At 39.9% G+C, this 22,686-nt stretch overlaps 1 protein-coding gene across 1 annotated transcript in view; it reads left to right on the top strand.

Annotated features, from left to right (window-relative positions):
• Positions 1-22,686, top strand: part of LOC103803228 (T-lymphoma invasion and metastasis-inducing protein 2-like) — a gene marked incomplete at its 5' end in the record, with an annotated part of 55,821 nt that overhangs the window by 11,349 nt on the left and 21,786 nt on the right. Inside the window, 7 exons of the mRNA XM_009075771.1 lie at positions 3,795-3,980; positions 4,926-5,072; positions 14,250-14,414; positions 17,126-17,236; positions 17,656-17,734; positions 18,639-18,731; positions 19,783-20,043. Of these exons, the coding sequence (XP_009074019.1) occupies positions 3,795-3,980; positions 4,926-5,072; positions 14,250-14,414; positions 17,126-17,236; positions 17,656-17,734; positions 18,639-18,731; positions 19,783-20,043 (1,042 nt within the window). The remainder of the gene's footprint in view (positions 1-3,794; positions 3,981-4,925; positions 5,073-14,249; positions 14,415-17,125; positions 17,237-17,655; positions 17,735-18,638; positions 18,732-19,782; positions 20,044-22,686) is intronic.

Here is a 22,686-nt window from a genome sequence, read left to right as displayed (position 1 = left end):
AGGGAAAAATTCTGGACTTTTGTTGCTATAGATGGTGAATTGTGTCAATGAGGCGCTCAGGTTTCTGCATGGTATAAGAACTGTTACTAAGTAAAATTGGTTTTGAATGCTTAAGCACTGAGAGAAGGCTCTCCTTCCTGTGCATCTTTTCTTTTGTGCTGCTTTAAATAGGTGGCAAGTGAAAAACTGGTGTTTTCTTACCAGGTGAGGTGTCCAGGAAGTTTCTTCCATCATTTTTCTGGGTCCTTGAAGTACAGCTACCTTGAGTTGCTGTGGTGTCATTTCTGTCACTGCTTTACACCATTCACATACTGATTTGGGTTTTATTACAATGAGCTCTTTTTACTTTGTACAGAACATGTATTCGAAGATGAAATGGTTCTTCCTCAGCGCCCCAAAAGACACTGTATTGTACAAAGGGTGAGGGAGAAGCCAGGGACCATATCTGAGCCACACTGTTGGCACTGCCTTCACTGGGACTGTCAGGGCTCTCCATTTTACAGTCCACATGTTCCAGCTGAGGTGGTGGTGCCACTATAAATGTCACCTGCAGAGAGAACTGTATAGCATGTAGACCTAGGAATCTTTATGTCACCTGCTGGAAACCACTGGTCTGTATTGTCTGGTCTGAATATATTTACCCCTTGCCTTTCCCAAGCTCCCACTTTAGTTCACCTATAGAAAACCTAGCGGGGTTATTTAATTAAGAGAGATCTGCTTGCTTTAGCTCTTCTGTTTGTGTGATTAAAAATGTAATTAATTCACAGTTGTTTCTTAGTGTCTGAATAGATTTTTCACTGACCCGGAAGAGAATTGACTATTTGTGTTCTGAAAATGATCATTGCTGCTGAAGTACCACCTAAAATACTATGCTGATGTTCCTTTGTGTGTTAACCCTTAATAATTCATTCCTGTATTGTGTCTTTGATGCAAAAGCTCATCCTCTCACATAGTTACTGTCTTGTCCCTGCTCCAGACTTCCTTGCATGAGTTCTTCTGGTGGCCCAGGCTAAATAATTCTTATGGCTTCCCACATTTTGTTACTTTCTGTCTCGGCCACAGCTTCCTTTTTCTCTTTCCCGTACAGGATCCTATTAGGACTTCATATGTTTATTTGAGTGGCCCCTCTTTACCTTTTCTCCAAGCTCTTTAATGCTGCCACTAAACCCAGAAATCCTTACCTAACATTTGCCTGGACTGAGAATGATATCCTCCCTTTCCTCTAGAAAAAGCCTTTAATGCTTTCACATTTCACGTGTGCTCCCTTGGTTTAGTGTGCCTGATGTCAGGCCATATCTGTTATCTCTGTGTAGTTACTTCATGCTGCTGTTAGCCTTTGTCACCTATTCCTGCTCCCACTGCTGTCTGGTACATCCACTTTTTCCTGTTTGCTTTTGAGCAGATTTTAAAAGGGCCATTTTGTCTGTGCATGAGGAAGTTAAGTCCTTGAGCCGTCTTTCGGGCAGTCCTCCCACGTGGGGCAGAGATTTGCCTCACACAATAGCAGAATAAGGATTGTAACAGCTAGTCTGCAGGCTGTAGATTGACTTCATGGACCAGGTCATACTGTGCTTTGAAGTTGTTGCTTTTTTATTTGTGTGCTTCCCCTGTTTAGTCTTCAAGAATATAAATCTTTAGGAAGAATTATCATAGTTTAAAAGGCTTAGACAAATAGCAGCTGGTATTGGTTCATGGTCTCCAATTGGTTCCAGACATCCCTGGTTTTGATAAGGCTACAAGACAATCCCAGAAATTCCTTGCCTACAGCTTTTGCTAATGCCATTAAATGTAACATTGTGATTACTGATGCTTTTGGAGCTGATTAGCTAATATCCTGCATGACTGATAAACACTGTAATTTGATTATTTCTTCAGAACGCACTCATGTTGTACCCTGGTCCCCCTTCTTAGATTATCTTTATTCTAAAATACAACTTAGTACTAAAGTTTAATGGCGATGGCGAAGACCCAACAGAAGTGTCATTCAGAGGGAAAGACATCACCTGAGCTTGTAGCTTCTGGCTTTGTGAAAAGCTGACAACCATGTTTTCATTCTAGTTGGTTGTCGACACAGAGAAAGAGCTTGTCGCACAATCTCCTATTGGAGTTGTCCCATGCATAAAGTACTGGCAAGCACAAAAATGCTCTGTAAGGTGTTTGAGAACACAAACAAGAAAAACCAGCAATGATCAAATAAACCCAAGAAAAAAAGATTATTCTTGCTGGAGTGCAGAGGATGCATGGTTTGAATGTCTTTGGTGAGGGATTAGGTGTGGCATCTTCATTATGCGTATGTCTTTATCCTTTCTCTCTGGACTTCTGAGGATTGCTCTCATGATAAGTAGAGTAATTTCTATTTTTGGCTTATAATAGTAATTTCTCAAAAGATTTGGTAAATGTACCATAAATTTTAATTTTGCATTTGTAGCTGTACAAAATGCTGTACTGCCTTCCTTTTCTTCACCCTACCTGCCAAATAAGGTTACTTCTTAGTTCCAAACATAGAGCCATAACTGATGCCGCAGTTTGTGAGCCCATATGTAAGGAAGCCAGACTAGATAGGGTCTCTGCCAGCTGTAGCACAAGTGTTAGCACCTTTCATTAACAGGACATTTTTCACCCTTTCATTCCTTCTCCATTGTTGAATGTAAAGGTGCTTGTTTAGTTCTTGTGATATCTGACAGCATTATAAGGAAACTGTACTGATTTTGCTTCTAGATGAGCCTATGGGGCATAGTTCACCTAAGGTTTTTATATTGGTCAGCTTGTTTCCTGAGTTACAAAGGTGCTTGTCCTAATCTCAGTGTAAGGTGATAATGTCCTGTGTGTAGAGGGACAGGCAGAGTGTGCCAGAAAAACATATGAAGCCAATGCTTGTTAGAGAAAATGTGAAGAGCTTTCTCTACAGCCCTAAATCACCTGTTGAACAGCCAACATGCAGTGATTGGAGCTGACATCAGAAGATCAGCATTGTGGGGGATTTTAACAGTACACGGACTTGGTGTACTGTTACATGAACATGCCTTTTCTGCCTTCCCCTGTGCCAATGTGCTTGGTGCCTTTTTTATTTGTATTATTTATTGTTATTAATGTATAGTGTACATTAATTGTACAATCTGCAGGGCAGATTTTAGCTGCAACTACCAATCTGTAAGGTGGGGAAATGAAAAGCAAAATTGACTTTGGTGCAGTGCCTAAGAATATGTGTTTGTTTAAATAAGCATGTATTTACACAAATACTTAAAATCTGTCATCTAAGCCTTGATTCAGAACTTTGTCTAGTAAATATTTGAGTCTCTTCACTTCCCTGATTTTAGATTGCAGCTTGATTTTGCTGTTATGTCTGCATGTACCTGTGCTAGATATGTTCAAAAATTGCATATGTACTTTCCTGCTTTTGGTCCGGTGTTTTGTTGTTTGTAAAAAAACCCAAAGCTAACTTTCAAAAAGGAGAGATGGAAGGGAAGAAAAAAAGTGCAAAAAAAAGCCGTCATGAACCACAGGGTTCTGTTTTTATGTAACTGTTTTTGTGGCTGTCAAACTACCCGAAGTTCATGGTATGTTCATCTTGTCAGTATGCATTTAAGACCACCAGCTTTGTTTTGTTTCAAGTCATCTTTTGGGTCGATGTAACACAATATGACTAAATGTGTTTTGGCAGAGAATAACTAATCTAATCCATATACTTCCAGATGAAAGTAATTTACTATGGGTTTGGGGAAGAGCTTGAATTTTCAGTGCAGCCCGCAAAGACATTTTTCCCCTTTTAATTGTCTCCTTTTATATCTAAACAGATCCAGCAATGGGAACAGAACTTGGAAAAATTTAACATGGATCTTTTCCGAATGCGATGTTACCTAGCCAGTTTGCAAGGTGGGGAGCTCCCAAACCCAAAGAGCCTTTTGGCTGCTGCCAGTCGTCCTTCAAAACTGGCACTGGGACGGCTCGGCATTTTCTCTGTCTCATCCTTCCATGCACTGGTAAGTTAGAATCCACTTTTCATGAGTGTGTTACACAAAGTCATCATTAATATTGTGCTTAGATGTGGAATTGTGCTGGAATAATACACGGCTGCACTCACATGCATCACTCAGACAGCCTTGTTTCTTCTCACACTTTCTGCCTGTTCCTTGACTGTAAATCTTCTACAGGATATGGCCATGACTTTTTTTTTGGCCCCCAAAGACTCCAGAATTGGAGGCCCTCCTAAAAAGGAAGAATTCTTAGAATATGCTGAAACTAGAGACAATCCAAATTTATAAGTCACTTCTTTAAGAACTGTGGCCTGTGTTTCTAAAGAAGAATGAGCAAGATCCTCAGCTGCAGTAAGCTGTTGTCACCCTGTTGGGTTCAATGGAGTTATGGCAGTAGCAGGTTCACCTCTGCTGTTTCACCTTGGCAGGGCTGTGAGGCTGATCTTGGTAGAGAGGGGTGGACTATATTTGCTTCATGTGAAGTCTGAATAGTCCTGAAAGCCCCATAAAGGAATGTATTTCTCTCTGCCACTGTTTTTATCTGTGAGATTTGTGTCATTGCTTGTTAGTAACTCAGTGCTGTAGGCCCTTTATCTCCTATGTTCAGCAATTTTGAGAGTCTGTCTTCCTCTAGCAATTTCATATCTGAATGATAGGTTATCATTCTTCTTCAGTGCCTTTTCATTAAATTATTTTGTTGTATAGAGCAATATTTTCTCAGTTCTACCCTTCCTATGACTTCTAATTTTGCCCCATGACAAAAACATTACACTGCCCCTGGAATACCAAAACAAACATCACTGCTGGAAGTTTAAAATATTGTCCTTGCACCTTGGCTTATTACATTGAGGTGAACTGAAGTAACCCTCATTTGAAGCCTCAGTTTGAAATAACTGTCAATATTTTGCCATTATGAAAGTGATACAGGAAGGCCTGTTTCTGTTTAAATAGATCTGCTCCAGGGATGAAGCTGCCCTCAGGAAACGCACCCTGTCTCTGTCACAAAGGGTTCGAAATAAGAAGGGTTTATTTTCTTCACTAAAAGGACTGGACACATTGGCAAGAAAAGGAAAAGAAAAGCGACCTTCTATAACTCAGGTAGATTTTTTTTTCTGGGGATAGCACGCAATAACTTGCTTCTCCTGGGGTTCATCCTGCGAGGTGCTGTTGATGCATGGGGTAGAAGACATCTGAGCATCAAACCTGCATCTAAGGTTGCAGTAGGTGTGGCAGGCTTGCAATGAAGAATTTATATCTAATTTGGGGTTTCTTTGTGATAAATAAGATTGGTGAGTGAGAGATTTTGACCCAGTAAGTTAATTATCATCAGCAGAAGACTATCAGGTTTGAATCTGTAACAAAGCTTCTATTCTGGCACATGGCAAACTGTTTGGAAGTAGGGTTTCTTTGGAGATAGTCTGTATGCACATTCCTTAACACAGTGTGTGCTGTTTCATTACTTATGGAGTTTAACAAGGGCAAGTGCTGCATTCTGCACCTGGAATGGGGCAACCCTGAGTGTATGTACAGACTGGGGAGCAAGTCACTGCAGAGCAACTCGGTGGAAAGGCACCAGGAGTCCTGGTCAATGGAAAGTTGAATATGAGTCAGCAGTGTGCCCTGGAAGCCAGGAGGGCCAACTGTGTCCTGGGGTGCATCAGGCACAGCATTGCCAGCTGGTTGAGGGTGGTGGTTGTCCTGTTGTTCTCTGCACTGGTCTGATCTCACCTTGACTACTGTGTGCAGTTTTGGGCACCACATCTAAGAAGTATATTAAGGTGTTTGAGACAATCCAAAGGAGGGCAGCGAAGATGGTGAAGGCCTTGAGGGGGCGCCATATGAGGAGCATCTCAGGTCACTTGGCTTGTTCAGCCTCGAGAAGACTAAGGAGAGACCTCATCGCTGTATACAACTTCCTCACTAGGGGAAGTGGAGGGGCAGGCACTGATCTCTTCTCTCTGGGAACCAGTGAGAAGACCCGAGGGAATGGCTTGAAGCTGTATCAGGGGATGTTTAGGTTAGATATTAGAAAAATGTTCTTCACTCGGAGGGTGGTTGGGCACTGGAACAGCTCCTCAGGGAAGTGGTCACAGCACCAAGCCTGGCAGAGTTCAAGAAACATTTGAACAACACTCTCAGGCATGTGCTGTGATTCTTGGGGATGCCCTGTGCGGGGCCAGGAGTTGGACTTGATGATCCTTGTGAGTTCCTTCCAGCTCTGAATATTCTGCGATTCTGTAACTCTGAAGTACTGCTGCAGTTTAATATAGAGTAACACAGGTGAGGAAAAAAGAGGGGAGACTACTGCCAAGACAGCCATCTTTGGCATGGCCTCTCAAAGCAGCACACGCTGCTTGGAAGTACATTTTAGCCAACAGAAGACTGTTGTTGTGCAGGAAGTCAGCTGTTGGTGTAGACAGTTGACAAGTAATGCCAGGCCAGTTTACAGCTGCTGGAGGTTTGGTGCAGGTTTGGTGTGCTGGGTCAGGCTGGCCCTTGGAAGAGGGCCTGTGCCAATGCATGCCCCCACTGAAGGGCTGCATTGCTGGTGAAACCACAGAACGTCGCAGAGTCTTTTTATCTTTGTGAAACTAATGGCCCAGACAAACTTTTAATGAGCCTGTGTTTTGTCAATAAAAGCACAGTTATATGTGAAACAGAAGTTTTGTTCCTTTTCCCTGAAAAAAGGTAAGAGCGAGCAGAGACACTTCTTGGCAGTGAGGCAGAAGGCACAAAGGTGCACCCACACTCAGAACACTACTGTTTTTGCTAACCTGTGCCGTGTGCGCTGTTACTCCTGCAAGGCAATATTTTGTGTGTTGTTCATTAGGTAACTTTGTTCCTTTTGTTCCCTGGTCCTTGTATTTTTATTTGTTAGTCAAAAATTGATGATCAGCACTTGAAAATTGTCTGTTCTTGCACATCTGGTAATTTGCCTGTGGAATATTTAAACAAGCCTACCTGTACGCATCCAGCAATAGTCACAGAGCTGATGCAACAGATTCGGTGTTGCAAAATAACATGTCAGGATTTTCTGCTCTAGTGGTTTGTATTTTTAATAGGTAAATATTTATGTCTTACACTGAGATTAAGCTTCTTTGGATGGCTGTTACACATTTTAACATATTGATCGAGATGTGTTAACATGGTGAAATTGATTAATAAAACTCATGTCTGCCTTATGAAAGAAGGAACTGAAATTTTCTCCAGGTCATACTTTTCACATAATTTCCCGTGGTCCCCAGCAGGCAAGGCTGGTCTGCTAGTCCTGCACCTCTATTTCTTTATTAATGCGAGCCCTGAGGGAAGGGATGTTATGCCCCTTAGCTCTGTTCCCAGTAGAGCTGATACTGCGCAGTGTTTTTAACTGGGTAATACATCTTCTCATATGCTTTACAGCCCATGAAGGGGATTCTGTGGAGCTCAGGGATGGGGAATCTTGTATCAATGGCAAGGAGAGGAGGCTCCTGCTGCCCTCACAGTGCTTTTCTGAGCTCAGAGAAGGGAGACCTGTCGCAGGTGGAGGTGCCTCTAATGGGTCCTCATCCTTCTTATTCCAAACCTTGCAACGAGCTAACCCAAAACTGTGTTCATTTTCATCCATGCGCTGAGGTTCTTGCTTTTTTTTTCTTTTTTTTTTTTTTAACTAGACGTCCTACAATAAAATTCAGGAAATGTAAATGCTGAGTGTTACATATGAATAACACCATGCAATGATTCATACCCATAAAAGTGAGGAATTTTTAAGGGCATAGCTTGAAAACTGACCAGTGAACCTAGAAGGTAGCTGAAAAGAGATCCACATCCTTGCTCAGACTTGTGTATATGCACATAAATGTATATCAAAATCAGAATAGGCCTGAGAGTGGCTTTCTTGTCTCTTCCAGCCCACTGGAAAATTGGGTTAAGCAGAGACGTGAAGCTCACTTCTCTGCTCATTGTGTTGCAATGTCTCTGTCAAACAACAGATTAGAAAACATCTTGCTTTCTTTGATTTAATTAACATTCAATTAACTGTAGCTGGTATGTTTTAATCTGTGGTACCCTAGCTTCAAAATCAGATAGTATATTCTCAAACATTGTTGTCTCAGAGTTTTAATTTCATCTTGTTTATTTTTATGGCATTAATAAAAAGGTTCAGAGTTTCTATGCTGGGAGGCTTTCGTAAACATTAATGAAGTGGCTCAGTCTTTTACAAATCAGTTAATAAAACTGCACTGTGGCAGATGGGGGATGTCTAGGCTCACATTATCCTCAGTTTCTTTAATGCTTATCTGCTTTCTTATGTCTAAATGGTGAACTGTTTTGAGAAATCATAAACAATAAAATACTTTGATTATATCTGTGAGACAATCAAGTTCAGAAGTGGTGCCTTTTATTTGCATTGTCAGAAACTGGGTTTTGTATGAAATCTTGAGAGAGTTTGTTGTTGTCTTGGATTATCTGAAAGGCTTTTACTAGTACCGAAACAAAAAAAACCACCTCAGATGTAAGTTTGATATTATTCTGATTTGCTGACTGCAGAAGGAGTTAAGAGAAAGAGGGTACACTTTGGGAGGATAATGTTATTACTTGCAAATCTCAGTGTCATGTATAAACAGTATAGATCTGTCCATGTGTTTATACCAGCCCTATCACGAAAATATCTGATGGTATCCATAGCCATTTATTGGATTTTTAAAAAGTTCATTAATAAGCCTAACACCTTTGTGAGATACTAGTAATTAAGCTTCCAAAACAGATGGGCAATGTACATCTCTGTTGTTGCTTTCATCAGTTCCGAAGCAGACACAGTAGTCAGCTGTTTTCATTACTTAATAGTGTGGGGTTTGGGTCAAGTATCCCTTTAAAGCTAAGCTGAAATTTTCAATCAGTAGTGTCAAGCAAACTGCTTGGTTAGAGATATGAAAAACTGTAGGGTAGTAAGTTTCAAAAACCAGCAACAATGATTTGAAATAGTTCCTTGAAATCATGATGAGATTTGTAGCTGTACTTACCAGTATCCTGCAAGACAAACCTTAGAACTTCCAGTGTAGCGCATGAGTTGACTGTAAATTACTTTAATCTTATTGCTAAATGTAGATAGAAAAAAACAAGGAGATGAATATTTTTATACATATTTGAATGTGAGTGATCATGTATCTTGAAGGAGTAAATCTGCTTAAATTTTCTTTATATAGAGAGATTTGTATTTCTTTATTCCTTCTAGTCAGAATAAAGTGATAAAAAGTACAAAAAGATTCCTGGGATTTAGCAGGTTGATAAATATTGATTCATTTAGTTTAAATTTTTATTTTTTCAAAGGATTTACCTAACACAGATAAGAAATAAAGTGTTTATTTGTTTAACCTATTTGTCTGTAATATTTTCAATAGGTTTTTGATTCGGCTGGAGGACATGGATTTGCTGGTGGCCAAAATGCAGCTAACTCTGCTGAGGTAAGATATGCTTGTCCTCATTCTGCATCATCATGTTTTTTAATTCTTGAATGGATTTCACTAAGTGTGTGATGAGGCTGATTCAGAAACCCCAGAGAGGTTCATAAAATGTAGTTATTGTTAGATGGCAGGATTACAACTCTGCTAATGAAACTCTTTAACGTAAGTTTCTGAACATGCATGGTAGTCTATTTAAAAGACAAAACAAAATCCTAGAAGCTTCTTCACAGCACTAATCGTTATAGTCTGTACACTGTCTGAGAGAGACTTGGCTCGGGCTTGTTTGAAAGCATCCATCACATTACGGTGAATGGTTTGGCTTGGAAGAGGCCTTTAATGGTCATGTAGCCCAGCTCCCCTGCAATAAGACAATAAGTCTTCAACTAGATCAGGCTGCTCAGAGCCAGGTCCAATCCGACCTTGAATGTTTCCAGGGATGAGACAAAACCCAAGGTATGTTTATTCCCCTTTGCCTACTTCAACAGAACCTTTGTATTTGGAATATAAAGGCAATAAAGTCTACTTAAAGTCTGTGGAGCATACCATCAGAGAAGTGATAGTTAATACATATCTGGAGATTACCCAAGTAAAGAAAGAGGATGCAGCATCCCCTCAGCAGCAGTACCCAGTAAATAGCTGCGCTTGATGTTCTCTGATATGCAGGAGGAGGAGAGCTGCTGCTTGTCCCTTCCTGGTCTCAGTCATGGTCCCTCTCCACTCCTGCAGCCTCCTTGGGAGATAGTGTCACCATCCCCTAGTCTAGAAATAAATCAGGATGCTCCAAAATCCATAACTGCATACATGTAGAGACTGATTGTTGTCTGTGTGCTGCAGAGCTTATGTAGACAGCATCCTTCTCCCTCAGTAAGCTTGTGCAGACTGCGGATAAAAAATTCAAATTAAGTCTTAGGCACAGGGTTTCTGGACTTTGTTTTTTGAATGGCATAGCTGGATTTCTTTAATGGCAATATATGCCAGATGCAAAGGGATATTTGTCTTCCCATCTGTCCCCTGTCCCTTTTCCTCCTTTTGTTGTCCAAACCAGATACTCACCTGATGCAGTTTAACACTTGAAAGAAGACTTCAAAAATCATACTACAGTGCTGTTTCATATTAGCTGACTTTGTGTTCCAGGTATTAGACAAAAAGCCAAAATCTGCATGTAAAATGCAATCTTGCTCTTGAAAATTATTAAATGTAATGAAGGGCTGTAATGAATCTTGTGAGGAAGGTTTGGACAAAGTTGATCATGGGTATTTAGGAAGGGTTTCTTGGTATCATCATGTACTATATGGTTTATTTTCTCATCAAGTGCATTCATTTAATGGCTAGGTAAGAAATAAATATGTATTTACACAGAAGTTATACCACTAGGAGAGGCATCTCCCACTCATAGCAGCTAATCCTATAATGCTGTTTTATCTCCTAAAAGTACCTTCACATTTTGTCTGTTCTTTGAAAAAGTCTATTGGAATACCTGAATACCTTTAGTTACTTGACCACTTGCTTGTTATTTCCTGGGGTGGGAAAGTATTTAAACCAAACCACTCCTCTCTTTTCAAAATAAATTATAATTATGAGGGATTTCTGGTTGAAATAATGTCCTGTAGAGAACACTTACAAATTCCTCCAGAATGTACTGTTGGGTCTGGTGTGAGATGGCATCCATGTACCATCTCAGAGACAGCAAATATAATTAATTCCTGTTCAAACCTGTTAAAAAATGAAAAGGTTTGCCACATGAGATGTGGCGAAGTCTCATGGGCTCAGCTCCTGAAGGTTTCTCCTGAAGGGCTGTGGCACCAGTTTCTTGGTTGAATGCCGACCCCCTTGGGGCTGGAAGGTTGACAGACTTGCCTTGTGCAAGAGGTTCTGCTGTCTGTCTCCTGTCCTCTGACCTAACAGGAGCATTTGCTCTTCCTGAACCCTTCTGAGGAGACAGAAGTGTTTTGAAGGCACTGGGCAGCAGGCAGAATGAAGTCCTCTCCCTTTGGTGCCATGTTGGCAAAGGGGTGAGGTCTGTCTTCTTGTCCCAGCTCAAGATAAAACAGCATTTTTCAAATTCAAGTAGGGACTCACAGTCCTGTTCCTCAGGTAGAGGGGACTGGCAGGAGGACAGTGTGGCTGCAGGTTTTGGCCCAAGCTTTTACAAATTTAGCAGGATTGTGTTTCAAGACTAAAAAACCCCACCCAATTTAGGTGCTGAGCTGAGCTCTGGAGCTAGAAAAACATCAATATTCTTATTATCTCAACCCGATTTCTAAAACTTCTTTTAATGGGTATTAAATATAGCGTGGGCATTTTTAAGATCCTGACATTTTGATGAATCATAGAACAACTCAGAAATGATTCATCACGACTCTGAAAACTGTTACTCTGGCATCAGGCTGGTTTTACTGGCTGATTTAAAATGAAAAACAAAAACAGCATCAAAACTTTTATAAAATGCTGCCTGAGAATGGTAGCAAATGACAAATAATGAAGTCTGCTGGGGAGGCTGTATTTTCCCTGAAAAGGATGATAAAACCAGAAACAAATAGTGGGAGGAAATTATGAAGTAACCTATTGGTCCTGCAGCAGCTCTATGGCACAAGGTGTGACAGTCTGCAAATCCTGGCACCTCTTTCTGGAAAATTGGATGGGTTGTTATAACTTTATGTGGCAATGAATGAATGAACTATTGTGGCATTAGTCACTGCAGGCATAACAGGAAAAAATACCTCTTTTCATGTCAGATTTTCTGAGATGGAAAATATGGACGAAGCAACACTACCTTGACTGCAGTTAAGGAACATAGTTACGTTCAATAACAGAGGTGATTTTATCTCAAGGTGAATGATTGAACATCAATGTAGATGGCAAGGAATGGACGTATCTCATGTTAGCGGCAGAGCTTTCTGTCCTGTCTTAAAAGCTTACATCAAAAGGTGGCCTTGAACCTATTTCTCACCACCTTAATCCTCTAGGATTTGGGGTTTGGGTTTTTTTTCATCTCTGGCAATAATGAGATTTATTTCAGTAGCACAGATTTGAAGAACTACTTTTGCAGTGCAATAAAACATTGTGGTGGTTGCAAATCTCTGAGCTGCTGGGAGCATCTCGCTTGCTGAGGCAGCATAGCATCAGTTTTCCCTGGAGTTTTTTTGCTGAATTCTCAAAGCCTGCCTGCCTTGCCCCCTTTCTCCTTTCTGTTATTTACACTGTGGAAGGAGGTCAGCTTTTATTCCCAGGCACTTGATTTAGTGCTGAAAGAACTGAGCTTCTTTGGGAATTATCTTCTACACCATCAGTGTTATGAGCAGTCTGTAACTGCAGCAGCTAAGGTCAAACTTCACCTGGGGTAGATTATATTGCTGCATAAATTGCAGTAGCAATACAGGATTCCTGTAATTTATAGTAATTGCTGGATTTTACTTGGACTTCCATGCACCTGTGTTAATTGGAATTTCATGTTCAACTAGTTAAAAGGGACAGGTGAACAAGAGAGACAAGATTCATGAATGCCATCAGTTCATTAATATTATTCTGCCAAACCAGCATTTCTCTGGCACCAAATTATTACTGTGCCACACTCTGGGTTGGCTGCAGCCTGAATTTCTGCATTGTTTGGTAATTACCTGGGTAGGTTTGCTTGCTTCATCATTTTCACAGCCACAGTTGTTATTTGGAAAAACAAAATAATATAGGTTTCTCTGTTGCTACTTGTAGATTGTTGTCAATGACTTTGCTGCCTGCAGTATGGGAAGCAGTCCCTGTGCAGGGATTTTATTGCAGCTTTTAATTACAGTGCACTCCTGGGCTTTTGTCCCTGCAGAGAGGAAGAAGAATTGCGCATTCAGGAGGCTTTATGTAGGCAACAACTGCCCCCAACCCAACAAACAAACCAACCAAAAATACTAAGAAAAAAAGCTTTAGCGAGGTGGGCACTCCTGAGAAGAGCTCAGGGTGTCTTAAGATATGTCTTGGGAGGCAGTTCTGCCACTTTACAGGGTTTTTGTCTCTTTCCATTGACTGCAAGGGAAATCAGGAGACCCTATTTGCATAAACTTAAATGTCTTGATAAGGGTATTTAAGTGATATGCTGAATAGGCAGGTCCAAATATATATGTGAAAATCCAAATTCTGAACAGCTCTTGGTGTTTTTCTTCTCCTCATGTGGCTTCCTTTGAAACATGAAGCCTGAAGTGCAGTATAGGAGAAGTGTGAAAGTGAAGGCTGAGAACGTGACTAGCAATTTATTCAGGGTGGATGTTGTTATTTGATCAAGTGCAGTGGCTTTGGAACAAAGGTGAATGTGCAACAAAACGGTAAACAGGCAAAACTGCTGTGCTGCCTATGAAACAGGTTGTTCTTAATCTGTAAATAGAACAGGATCACTTTACTCCTGCTTTAGTCCCTTATTGTGTTATGGTTAGCCTTGCTCCATAGTGCTCTCTGCTGGAAGTTTACTGTATTGTCATTTTCTGTCAAAATTACAGTAATTCCATGTATTTATTTTATGTTTGTCAATTAGGTAAAGTTGTAGTAGTTAGTTTTTCTTCAGAATTTATTCCCACTGTGATATAATACCAGGTAGCTACATATTTCCACATTTAATTAAGTAAAAAATAGTATAACATAAAGGCATAAAATCCCATAATAGAAATGCAAAGGAAGTGCTATCAGATCTTCGACACTGAATGAGAGCAGGTAACCAAACTCCTTCCCTGGCTTACTGTTAGGAAATACAGAGTGCTGTCTTTATACATAGCCACTGCAAACTGCCAATATAATTGTACTTCTGTGGGATTTTTTTTCAACATCCACATTTGTTGTATATTTCCCCCGTTTCCAGCAGCAAGTTGATGACTTTTTGAATGTCTACTGCTCAGTGCCAGAGAGCATCCAGAAGGAGAGTGCTTGGGAAACACAGACGTACGTTCATTTCTGTGATGGCCAAGGAGTGGCGCTGACACTCAAGCCAGAGCACAGGGTGGAGGATGTTTTGTCGTTGGCATGCAAGGTACCTCTTTTCATGCACGACTGCACCTTGTTAATAGCTGTGGACCTGAGAAGGAACGTAGTATATCAGAAGATGCCTAAATAGTGATAAGATCATCACTATTATATATAACAATACAATAATGATTTAATATCTAGTATTAATAATATATAATAATATAATACTAGCACCTTCCTGTCACTGTCTCAAGGCACATTGCTCTCTTTCATTTACTTGTGTGTTGTAGGCAAGGTGGAAAGGGTTTCAAAAAGTGTTGCTTGAGACAGTGCACCCTGGATACTTACAGAGCAGTGACAGTTTGCCAGGTAGTCAGCCCCTGAGGAGTCTCAGCACATGTCCATTCTGTGTTGTCCTTGCAGCAAACCTGGTTGTTCTGTGTGAATTAATCACAGAGGAACAACAGGGACTGGTTGAGTTAATGCCAGAAGATTAAGATATTTAAGATTGCTGTGACAAAGGCTATCATGTATGTTTGCTTCTTAAAGGACCCTTTTAAGCTTTTAGTTAAATAACAGCTCTTGTGAGTTTTGAAGACTGAATTCCCTTCTGAAAGTCAGTGCCAGCATTTTGAGAGGGATTGCTATAGATCATGGCACAGAATCAAGGTAAGGGTATTTAAGTGATGTGCTGAATACATCAGAATATGTTACAACTTGAAGGTAAAATAGGAATACCTGCTTTAACTATGGATAAAACACCAGCATCTCTAGAACATCTCAACATACTTAGTAGTTTTGTCTCCACATGTGTCAGTGCTTGAATTTAACTCTAATTTTACAATTCAAGTCACTTAAACTATGCAAACAAGCTTTTTGGAAAAAGTGACTTTTTACCCCTGAGTTTTGTTTTCTGGACAACTTGTAAAAAACCTGAAAAACAGGAAAAAACCCAACGTCCTGTTGTGTATGAGATGCAGCCGTAGGTTTTGGCATGGGTTAGGGTGAATTTCCAGGTGAGATCATTCAACTGACTTGAAGTTAATGCATTTTGAAGCTTCTAAAGGTGAAAAGAACCTGATTTAATGACTCTTTGCACCTGCTAATATTTCAAACAAACAAACAAACAAATCATTATTAAGTTATTTAAGTTTTTAAAACTCCAGGGTAAACTGTAGTTTTAAAAATAAAAATAAGCACACTGATTTAGCCAAGTCTCAAGGCATCTCCATGGCATCACTAAGGAGGAATTATCTTCTTATAGCTTTTGCCGGTGGAGACTGAATCCTGGAGAAACCGTTTAGTGCTTTGCTTTACCCTGTCCAGGCTCAAGGGATTGTCTGAGACATGATTTGGCCACCAGGTGGCAATGCAGAGCCGAACAGTTTGGAAGCCCTTACAGACTCCTGAAGGAGAAAATAAAATTTATAAAAGTAAAATTGAGTTGAAAAGGAAATTCATTACCTCTCTTACTCCATCATTCCAAAATATTTGTAATTGTAAAGCTGACTTTTAATTTTTCATTGTCTGTATCGCATGAAAATTTGGTTTTAAATTATTTGGTTTTTTTTCTTAAATGTTTTTCTGTTTTATTTTTTTTTCTTTCTATTCTGTGTGTAAAGCTTTTCATAAGCATTCTCTAATGATGAATACTTTCTGCTCATCTATCCTGGTTCTTTTCCTTCTTACATTTTCATTCTGCTCTGGTGAGTGTAAGGAATCTTTCTTCTTAACAAAACATGTTTGAATGTTATGTGGATAAGGATAAAGTTCAAAGGGGTGGTTATATTTTCCCCCCTTCATACATGCTTTATGGGGTTTATACTTTTCTCATTTCTGTTTTCCATTTGAGGTTTTTGGATAGCATGTATAGAAAATCTTGTGGACTTGGATAAAATTGTTTAGGATACAGAACACATGCAACTCGTAAACTGTTACACATAATAAAATGTTAAGATAATTACTAGTTACTCAGTAGATTTAGATTTTATAAACTGCAGAGATGCATTAAAGAGGTTAAATAACCCTCAGTGAGGCAGTCATTCCTCCTCTTTTAGAAATTTTGCAGCCTCCTGTTTTAGAATTGTTGCTCTATTAGTGTGCTAAAATGAAATGTTTTGTGCCATGGTCTCACCAGTATCCTGATTTTTCAGAGCCTCCCATCAGGGGCTCGGCACTTTCAGGCTTTGGGAATATTCCTATTTCCCTTTGACTTCCTGTTGAGACAGGATCTTTGCTTTGACCTCATGTGGTGAAAAAAAATAGGTGAAACTCTCTGATCATAGATGAAACCCAGCAATAAAAATAAAATCCAATAAAGGCAAACCCTTAGGAAATCTGCTGCCATCCATCCCCTCTCCTAAGTGCCTATACATGCATATACATTTTCTACATCAGAAGCACAAGTTGCTGAGCAGAACTGAATCATTAAAAGTAGTCACAGAAAAAGGTGGTTAAGAGTGTTAAGTTCTAAAGCACAGAAAGCAGTTGTGATATCTTTGGAAACATACAGCAGTGTTCGGTTAATCTAATGGCCAAGGCATAATGTTTATGAAAGGATTTGGGACAGTCGTAAGTCAAAATGGAAATTGCACTTGAGCATTATCTTCTAAGCAATGCATCTAGTTCTGTTTATACCACAAAAATAGTTAGAAAATAACTTGGGATTCCTTTTGCATGATTTTAGAAGCTTTTGTGTGTGTGTGCCACTTCTTTGTCTTCTGGAATTCTGGAAATAAATAACAGATTCCAAACTCCATTCTCTTTCTTCCTTAGATGAAACAGCTGGAGCCAAGACACTATGGCCTACAACTCAGAAGACTGGTTGATGAAAATACTGAGTATAGTGCTCCTGAACCATACGAATACATAGTAGACCAGGAAAGTGTGACTCCTTTTCGATAAAGCTCTGTGACATCTGTAGCTGCAGTTGAATTATCACCTACACAAATATGTGAAATTTAGATCTAAAATAAAGTTTTAGAGGTGTTCCTGGGTGGCATTCTGCCATCCTCATTCACACGTTTGGGTGGCTAGGTACTGCAAACACTCTCCCCAAGAACTGTTTGAAGATTTGAGTGAAGCTTTTGGTACAAAAGTAGTATCAGTCTCTAGGCTGGGTTTTCAATCTTTAGCTTTAGTCCCACTGATAGTAGTGATGCTTACACAGTAACACAGTTCTCTGTGTAAAGACAAGAAGTCTTGATGCAAAGAATACTATGCTTGTTTCTCATGATGTATCTTTTGGTTTTGATGCTTGCATTTTCATAATTTGGTGACTTCTGTTACTGTTTTTTTTCCAACAGGTGTATGATGAAATAGAAATTTGTCCATTAAATGTTTATCATGTTCATCTTACAAAGACTGAAAACATAAGTGATTATGGTAAGCTCTCAGGAATTCTTTTTATTCTTCTCATTGATTACTTTCTTCAGGGCTTTTCTGTCTCTGAGAGCAGGCAAAGCAACCCTTGATAGCTCAAAATGTGAGTCTGCAAAGGACTTGAGGCATTATAACAAAGATCCAAACTGGTGGTTTTACTGGCAAGTGCATTTCTTATGTTTTGGAAGGGTCCACTTTCTAATTTTGCTACATTGGCAAAATAAGTCAAGCATGGACTTGCCAGAAAACAAACATCCTTTGCCAAGATTAATACAAGTGGTCTCAGTCAGGCCAAGGTCAAGGCCTGCTCTTTTTTTAGTAGTGGGATCCTCTGTTGGCACAGTATCAACAGTGTCCTTTGCAACAAGTTCTGACAGGCTTTTTATCTGTGGGAGGCTATTATGCCTAGGAATAATTGCAATTACAATGCCTAGGAATACCTTGCAAGGATACCTTTTGTGCTGTTCTTTAGCTGCAAGTCTGTTGTTATAAATTATTTCTTTCTGGGCTGTCCCATTGACTGGTCTATATGGATTTGGGCTTCCAGTTTTTGGAACTGTTTAAGATACCTCTCTGTCTGATGGACATGCTGCAGAACTCATACTGTAATGATGAGCTATGCTGTGTTTTTGAAATGTCATATGGTGCTGAGATAGAAAAATACTTTTTTGAAAATTAGTGGCTTTTTTTACAGCTCAGCATGATGTTTCCTGAGAGTTGAAAAGTCCTATTAATTTTAACAGACCCTAAAATGACTGGGAAACAACGTGATAATTTCTGTGTGCTCCATGGGTGTGTTCTCACAAGAAGTATCATACTTCTTGTTGTATAGAGTCTACTACATATTCAAAATAAAATGTAAATGCTCCCAAGGAGGTTTATTTGATTTAAATCTCTTTTACTTCAGGCTTTGCTGTCACAGCACAAGTTGCTGAAAATGAACATCTCACCCGTATCTTTGTAAGCGATGTGCTCCCTGATGGACTGGCATACAAGGAAGGTATTGTATCTTGGTTGTGTTTAAAAATGTTCTTCATTATCTTTTTAAAGTCCAAAAACATGAAGGAGATTTAGTAATGCTGTCTGAAATGGTTCTTGGATTTTATTGTTCATAGTTTTCTTTCCTGAAGACCACAGAAAGTATGTGATATTAGGAAAAATAATGTACACAGAATAACTGAACTATCCTTCTTAATTATCCTGAGTTCTTGTTCACCTTTGGAGGCAAAGTCTATGTTCAGCCATCCAACCAAGTGCTTTTTCACAGAGCAACAGACTGGAGAAAGAGTTCATCTCACACTAGGGAACCTCATGGGTTTGATAGTTTCTATGACCCATCACTGCCACTTCTGCTGGCAATGAAGAACAGCTTTCCTCCCCAAAGTAGTTTTCTGCATACATTTCTGTGAGCGCCTTCTCCACTGTGCTGCTCAGAAAACATGCTTCCCTTCATTGACACATGTGAGGATCACATGAGTTCTGCTTTCTGAAAAACAAGCCCAGAAAAATGGAGACAGAGATATTAATTTGTTACCTGATGGTAATGACTACTTGCTTGTTGCTGACCTTAAAAGAGCATTTGTTACTGTTTGGATTTATACAAAAGCTGATAAAAACTCCATCCTTTGTTGTTCCAGTTTTGTGTGAATAATTTGAACTGCTTGACTAGTGCCTATTTCTTCCCAGATAATGAAATATGTGTCACAGGGCAGTATACTGGTGGTATCTGTTTGTAAGAGGTGCCTCTATTCTAGTCTTCTCAAAATCTGTGCTGTCCTCTTTCTTGCTCACCCAATTCTGTAGCATCTTTAGACAGAAACAACTCAATTGCTGTACTATGTGTGACACCTATCAAAGTAATCAGGAGGTCAATCTGTATAATTATAGCACAGATCAAGCTCCCGTTGATTCTAATGGACTTGTGGTAGGATTAGGCTATTTGAATTCAAGCAAAAAAAATGTGAATCAGCATGAGGTTTGGTTTATGACCCTTTATGTTTTATATTAATTTTTTTTATTTTTTCCCCTTCTTTGCTTTCACATGGTCCCAGGGCTCCGAGTAGGCAATGAAATCCTGAGCATAAATGGAGAGGCTGTGTCTGATCTTGACCTCAGGCAGATGGAGTTACTATTTTCAGAGAGAAGTGTAATGCTCACAGTGAGAACAAACCACTACGGGACCCAGCAACCCATGTGTGTGTCCTGGTCAGATGGTGACATTTCCAGGGACCCAAAGAGTTTGTTGCCCCCTCCAAACCAGTCACAGCTCCTGGAAGAGTTTCTGGATAACTTCAAGAAGAACACAGCAAATGGTAAGAAGTTGACAATAATTCCATTACTTTCACCGCACTTCCAATATCACCATTTTTTAAAATCTCAATTATGTTTAAAATTATGTGCTTGTCTTAGTGAGAAACACAAGTACAAATTGTTTAAGTTCCATTTATGCTCAATCTATGTTATTTAATTATTTTTTAGAGAGTAGAAATGGAACAGAATATGATTATGTCTGCAGGGAAATGATATTATTTTAATCTGTTTGGCTGCACTATCTGGTATTATAAGTGCTCTCTTAAGTGTTCTGTGTCATCTTGGTACCTCCAACACATCAATTTCCCAGGCAACAGTGGTTGAAATGATGTGATGGCCTTTAGAGACCGTGTTGTTCTGTGTTTTCCATCCTTTACATGTGGTAAAGTACCACATACACAAAGAGTATCTTCAACGCAGTAATTGTGACCATCTCAGAAAGGAGTCATTTAGCTCTGCTCCCACCCAGTATATCATCATGTTCCCTCTGGGTACAGCTGTCCACTGTGTAGAATAAAGCCTATGAAAACAGCTTTTATAGGGATCGTTTTGCTACTACCTGCTTGTATTTCTTACTCAGTGTAGTACAGCTGTATTAAGCACTGAATGAAGGATGTTATCCTAACAGTGCCTTGTCAGGGTGAGATTCTGATGGGTTTCCATATGAAGAGCACCAGGCAAGGAAGGTGCCTATGTGGTAGGTACTGATTCTGGATGACATCACAGTCCCCCAGCCCCAAGAAAGGTGCCAATGCTCACTGCTGGGTTGCCTTTCAGCAGGCAGTAGGAGGTGGCACGTAGAGGGGCTCTGCCACGCTGGACGGAGGTGAGCTGTGGTCACCCCTCCCTTCCTTTCGCTGATCTTGCTTCTCTAGAGAACTCCATCTTGTGATACCAGAATACTTGCAAATGCCTATCTGAAATAGAAAGTACGTGGGGCTTTGCTCCCCTTTCTTCCCACGGCTTGACTATTTTTCAAACAAGATAGAAGCAAATTTAACTAGATTTTCAGCATAAAATGTGCATTTTCCTCACTGTACCTCTGGAGGATGCTAGTAAAATTCTTCAGGAAAGCTAGCCAGGGTGCACTGCTGTGTGGAGGAAGTAGCAAGAGGTACAAAAAGGGATTGCTGATTTTTGTATATAATTAAGGTGGCAAGTGTTTTCTGATTGGAATTTTTTTCATAATTAAAAATGGGAGAAGAAAAAGAATCACATAGGAGAAGTTGTTAGAAGGATTTAATTATAAAGCAATTTTATTAGGTCATCTTTTGAAATTAAAAGAAAGCTGAATACAAGATTTGTGATTCAGTAAGTAGCATCTCTCTCAGGGGTCTTATTTCAATTTAAAATGCCATTAAATTGACTACTGGCACATAAAAGTTAGTGTCATAAACCAAAAATTATGATAGAGCTAATTAATTACATAATTATACCAGAGCTATCATCCAGCTTGTTGGCTTGATATCATAGGCCAGCATTACCTGGAGTATTCAGTGGAATAAATGTATGTGTCCATTCACTAGATTCCTCATTCCTTGGGGATAAATTTGCAACCTGTGCAAATATTCCATTATAATAGGAAATTACTGAAGTATGTATTATACTTTAAGCACTAGTGGATAAAGGGACATAGTATATTTGCTTTTCTGCTTAAAAGCCATTAAGGAAGATTTATTTTATTCTGAAAGGGAACAAATAGTTCTAAATTAAGCTTCGTGAGAAGAACTTTTATGTTTATTTAATTCAGTGCTTAGTGTCTGATCACCTGATCAGGTTCAAGTGGAAACAGAAGAAAATGGCATTACTTTGAATTAATAGATAATCATAAAGGGTTTAACTGTTCTATGTCCTGTTACTCACTCAGAAATTGAATAAGGTTTTAGATAAGCAGAGTGGCTATTTAATGATCTGGGTGGAGATTGGGAAGACAGGGACTCTTAAATTCATATCCAGTCTTTATGGAATCATAAAATCATTAAGGCTGGAAAAGATCTTCAAGGTCGTAGAGTCCAACCTTTGACTGAACACCACCATATCAACTAAACCATAGCACTGTGTGCCACATCCAGTTGTATCTTGAGCACTTACAGGGATGGTGAATCCACCATTTCCTGAGCATCCTGTTCCAATGCTTATCCACCCTTTCAGTGAAGAAATATTTCCTGATGTCCAGCTTGAACCTCTCCTGGTGCACCTTGAGGCCATTTCCTCTTGTCCTATCACTAGTTGCCTGGGAGAAGAGGCTGATACCCACATGGCTACAACTTCCTTTCAGGTAGCTGTAGAGAGCCATAAGGTCACCCCTGAGCTTCCTCTTCTCCAGGCTGAACACCCCCAGCTCCCTCAGCTGCTTCTCATATGGCTTATTCTCTAGACCCTTCATCAGCTCTGTTGCCCTTCTCTGGATATGCTCCAAAATCTCCAGCACTTCTTGAAGTGAGGGGCCCAGAACTTGACACAGTACTCAGTGCAACCTCACCAGAGCCAAAGTACAGTGGGATGATCACTGCCCTGGTCCTGCCAGCCACACTATTCCTGGTACAGGCCTTCTTGGCAACCTGGGCACACTGCTGGCTCATGTTTAGCCAACTGTTGACCAGCACTCCAGATCCTCTTCCTCTGGGCCACTTTTCAGCCACTCT

This window comes from Acanthisitta chloris, unplaced genomic scaffold (assembly GCF_000695815.1).
Source record: "Acanthisitta chloris isolate BGI_N310 unplaced genomic scaffold, ASM69581v1 scaffold15015, whole genome shotgun sequence".
Lineage (NCBI taxonomy): Eukaryota > Metazoa > Chordata > Aves > Passeriformes > Acanthisittidae > Acanthisitta > Acanthisitta chloris.
The sequence above is the reverse complement of the archived record's forward strand: the minus strand, read 5'-3'. Positions and strand labels throughout refer to the sequence as shown.